A 4,441-nucleotide genomic window follows, 5' to 3' on the forward strand; every position below is an offset into this window, starting at 1 on the left:
GAACCTCCCATGACCAGGAACTAAAGCTTGATGTGGTCCAAGAGAGGTCCTGTTGCCACAAAGCCTAAACCCAGGATTTTGGGTGGCTGGGTGACTGGGAGGGTGGGTGAGTTACCTTGTGCTGCTGTAAAACTACACGACGAACACATATGGGGCAAAGGCCATCAGTTCAGGTTTGAATGTTGAGTTTGAAAGCCTGTAGTTTGAGGCGGAATTGTGGTTCATAGTTCTGGGGTTGGGGTGTAGATATGAATGATGTCGGACTGAGGGCAGGATCAGCCACAGAAGTAATCCTAGAGTGCAAGGAGCACAAGTTCAGGAAGGATGAAGATAGGAACCCAGGGGGAACAGCTGAAAAGCAGCAGTGTGTCCTTTACATAGATGGGGCTGGAGGAAGGAGTGTGGGCCGGGGGAGGGGCTTAGCCTTGGCACCGTGGGAGCTGGCTCAGGCTGTCAGTGGCTCAGAGACAAGGAAGTGAGGACGGGGATAGGCCTAGAAACGCTAGAGGGCAGTGTTTCTCGGGGTGAACATGAAAGGAGAAATAAATGAAGGGTATATGGCTTTCGGAAGAACTTTGGGTTTGGAAGTTAAGGAATAAACGGACTCCTGTGAAGGAGTCGGATCAGCCCTCCCTTTCCAAGACCAGGCTGCCTTCGGAGACGGTCACCTGGGTAGAGTCTGGCACCAGCGTCGTGTAATCTCTGTCACAGGTCTGTGCACACATGAAGCAAGGCCTTGGGGCTGCTCCCGGCTGGGCCACAAGGTCCAACGAGACCCTGGTGACAGAGTTCGTGCTTCAGGGCTTCTCGGAGCTCCCCCGCTTGCGGCTCCCCCTTTTCGGCTGCTTCTTCTTCCTCTACACCGTGGCGCTCACGGGCAACGCTGTGATCATCGCCGTGGTCAGTCACAGCGCCAGCCTCCAAAGCCCCATGTACTTTTTCCTCTGCAATCTGGCCGCCATGGATATAGTCTGCACCTCATCTGTGCTGCCCAAGGCGCTGGCGGGCCTGGCCTTCGAGGAAAACACCATCTCCTTCCCCGGGTGCATGGCCCAGCTGTTCTTCCTCACCTGGTCCGCATCCTCCGAGCTGCTGCTGCTGACGGCCATGGCCTATGACCGCTACGTGGCCATCTGCCGCCCGCTGCACTACAGCTTGCGGATGAGCCTGCGGCTGTGCCGGTCGCTGGCCGTGGGCGTGTGGGCCGTCTGTGCCCTCAACGGGTCGCTGCACGCTGGGCTGATGACACGGCTGTCCTTTTGCGGCCCCAACGTTATTGCGCACTTCTTCTGCGAGATCCCCCCACTCCTGCTGCTCTCCTGCAGCCCCACACTCGTGAACAGCATCATGACTGTCTTAGCTGATGCCTTCTATGGAGTCGTCAACTTCCTGCTCACCCTGGTGTCCTATGGCTGCATCGTCGCCAGCGTCCTGCGCATGTGCTCGGCTGCAGGCAGGCGGCGGGCCTTCTCCACCTGCTCCTCCCACCTCCTGGTGGTCTCCGTATACTACTCCGCAGTGTTCTGTGCCTACATCAGCCCGGCCTCCAGCTACAGCCCTGGGAGAAACAAGGTGTCCGCAGTGGTCTACACGACGCTGAGTCCCACCCTGAACCCCATCATCTACTCTCTGAGGAACACGGAGGTTAAACATGCCCTGGGGAGACTTGTGCAAGCCCTTCTCTGCCCTGGGGTCCATGGGCTGCCTCCCTGAGACCAGCTTGGAGGAGAAAGAGCTGGCCGTCGTCCTCTCAGTACCCATGCCCTCGAGTTGGGGCCCTTTGCACCCAGTAAGTCCTCAGCCGCAGAATTATAGACCCAGGTCCCCGGAGGCGGCCTTCCTGTATCCAGGTAAAGGTCTCTCCACCCCTGGGTGGCCTCCAGGAACCTGACCCTAAACCTTCCTCAAGGCTCTTCTCAACTCAGCTTTTCCTTGGTTGTCCCAACCTGCCACACGGTGCTGCTGCTGCTGCTGCTGCTGAGTCGCTTCAGTCGTGTCCGACTCTGTGCGACCCCGTAGATGGCAGCCGACCAGGCTCCGCCGTCCCTGGGATTCTCCAGGCAAGAACACTGGAGTGGGTTGCCATTTCCTTCTCCGATGTGTGAAAGTGAAAAGTGAAAGTGAAGTCGCTCAGTCGTGTCCGACTAGGAGCGACCCCATGGACTGCAGCCCACCAGGCTCCTCTGTCCATGGGATTTTCCAGGCGAGAGTACTGGAGTGGCTTGCCATTGCTTTCTCCGGCCACAGGGTGCTAGCTCCAGCTGAAAGGGCCACTGGCTGTATCTTCTCACCTTCTGTGGTCTCTGCACAGACCCTCCCTCAGTGCACGGTTGGGTCCTGATCTTTAAGTTACCCTGCCACCTCCCTCAGCTTCCTTCATCTTCCCCAACAGCCCCTCCCTCTGCCTTCTGCAGCTGGTTACCTGGCATCACGCGGCAGGTCCCGCTTTACCTGGGCCTTTAGAGCCTGTCCCCACATCTACCTGGAGCCCACATAACTCATCTACATTCTACTTGGCCTCACATAGCCTGTGTCATGTTCTCTCTGGGCCTCATGGAACTATCCCCTGTTTGACCTGGGCTCAGGGTCCTGTCACCTGTTCTGCTTGACCACACACAGTCTGACCCCTAATCTACCTGGCCTTACTCAGGCTTCCCTGGTTCTACTTTGAACTGTAAATCCATGTAACAACTGTCTCTTTGACCACGTCTTAGTTCTTTTTTTTTTTTTGTCTGTACCACAACCTTGTGGAATTAGTTCCTCAACCAGAGAATGAACCCAGGCCAAGAGCAATGAAAGCACCAAGTCCTAACCACTGGACCACCAGGGAATTCCCTACATTTTAGTTCTTGTTCTTGGTGTTTCATAGATGAATAATAGGTCCCTTCAGATAAACATGTTCAATCAAATAAAACTTCTTTCAGCGAATGTAGGGAGATTGATGTTTTTTGTTCCCAGTCTTTCTTCTATTCTAAACCTTTTATCATCGAGGCAACATCAGTAAGTCTTAAAGTGGTCATATATCATGAAAGAAGAAAACAAAGAAATAATGAAAAGTGTGAGTGTGCAGCTTGGAGTTAAAATAAAATTCCAATGCTCATATCAACAACCAAAAAGTCAAGCTTTTTGAGGCCAAAGGCAAATCCCCAGGGGAATCTGAGGCTGGTGCCCAGACAAGAGCAGTTTCCCCCACCCCAGGGAAGATTGGAATTCTTGGCCCTGGAGAAGCAGAGCAGCCATGCAGGTGGAGGGTCCCTTAGCAGGCTGGATGCCAGCTGCATCACAGCCTGGGGATACGAGGTTGGAGAGGCCCATGGTTTAACCCCCAGAGTAGGGGAGCCTGTGTGGTCAGCCTTACCTGGAATTCTCTCTGCCCAACAGTAGAAGTGACTGTTTTCTGGCTGCCCATGGCTTAGACTTAGTAATGGAGAAACTTAACATTCTCTAAGGAAGGGATGAAAAATAACAGAGAGGCTGTGGGACCTGAACAGTTCTGTTCCTGAGTTGAGGAAACTCTATTTCCTCTCAGTTTCTGTCCTGGTCTCAGCTCAGACACAGCAAACCATCCACAGACAGCGTCAATCTGTACACCACGGTTGAAATTGCATGTATGAACCATAAAGCCTAGTTAACTGTCCCGGGATGATTACTATCTATACGGGAAAAGCAAATTTTATCCTTAGCCCCTACCATATGCAAAAATCAGTTCCACATGACTTAAGATGTAAATATGAAAGGTATAATTTTAAAAATGGCAACTAGCCTTCTGATCTTTCTAGGGTAAGACAGATTTTAAAGTCAAAAAAGTGCTAATTCCAAAATAAAAGACTGATAATTTAGAAGTATCTGTTTATAAGAAAAATTTGACAAATAGTGTGAAAACATATTCCAAAGAGAAGGAAAAATCATTGTAATACATTAAACTTAAGGATCATTAACTAGGATACATATACATTCCTACAAAGAATGAGAAAAAGAAACCACAAAAGAAGAGTAAGTACATGAGTAGGCATTTCACAAAAGAAGATACAAGCGTGATGAATAAACATTCATAAAGAGATTCTCTACTTCATTCATAATCAGAGAAATGCAAATTGGGACCAAGATTAACTACCATTTCATGCCTGTTAGATGGGTAAACATTAAAAAATCCATTAGTACTTAGTGTTGCAAATGGACAGGACCACTTGGACAGCTGATAAGAGTTTTTGTTGCTGTTCAGTTGCTAAGTCATGTCCAACTCTTCCCGATGCCATGCACTGCAGCACACCAGGCTTCCCTGTCCCTCACCATCTCCCAGAGTTTGCCCAAGTTCATGTCCAGTGAATCGGTAGTGCTATCCAAGTATCTCATCCTCTGTCACCCTCTTCTCCTTCTGCCTTCAATCTTCCCCAGCATCAGTGTCTTTTCCAATGAGTCAACTGTTCGCATTAGGTAACCA

At 50.9% G+C, this 4,441-nt stretch overlaps 1 protein-coding gene across 1 annotated transcript; it reads left to right on the top strand.

Annotated features, from left to right (window-relative positions):
* The first annotated feature begins 723 nt into the window (after positions 1–723).
* Positions 724–2,463, top strand: LOC129555921 (olfactory receptor 13A1-like). Its single transcript, XM_088842028.1, has 3 exons — positions 724–1,670; positions 1,910–1,956; positions 2,393–2,463. Exons 1-3 carry the CDS (start codon positions 724–726, stop codon positions 2,461–2,463), a joined length of 1,065 nt encoding a protein of 354 aa, XP_088698154.1.
* The last annotated feature ends 1,978 nt before the right edge of the window (positions 2,464–4,441 follow it).

Source organism: Moschus berezovskii, chromosome 12, assembly GCF_049115385.1.
Source record: "Moschus berezovskii isolate FMDL1 chromosome 12, NW_MosBer_1.0, whole genome shotgun sequence".
NCBI classification, from domain to species: Eukaryota; Metazoa; Chordata; class Mammalia; order Artiodactyla; family Moschidae; genus Moschus; species Moschus berezovskii.

Bases quoted from the DNA above. Each gene is read 5' to 3' on its own strand.
- LOC129555921 (XM_088842028.1), top strand. From the start codon at position 724: ATGAAGCAAGGCCTTGGGGCTGCTCCCGGCTGGGCCACAAGGTCCAAC. The intron at 1,671-1,909 runs GCAAGCCCTTCT...ACCTTCCTCAAG, and splicing joins CATGCCCTGGGGAGACTTGT to GCTCTTCTCAACTCAGCTTT. The intron at 1,957-2,392 runs GTGCTGCTGCTG...CTTCCCCAACAG, and splicing joins TTGTCCCAACCTGCCACACG to CCCCTCCCTCTGCCTTCTGC.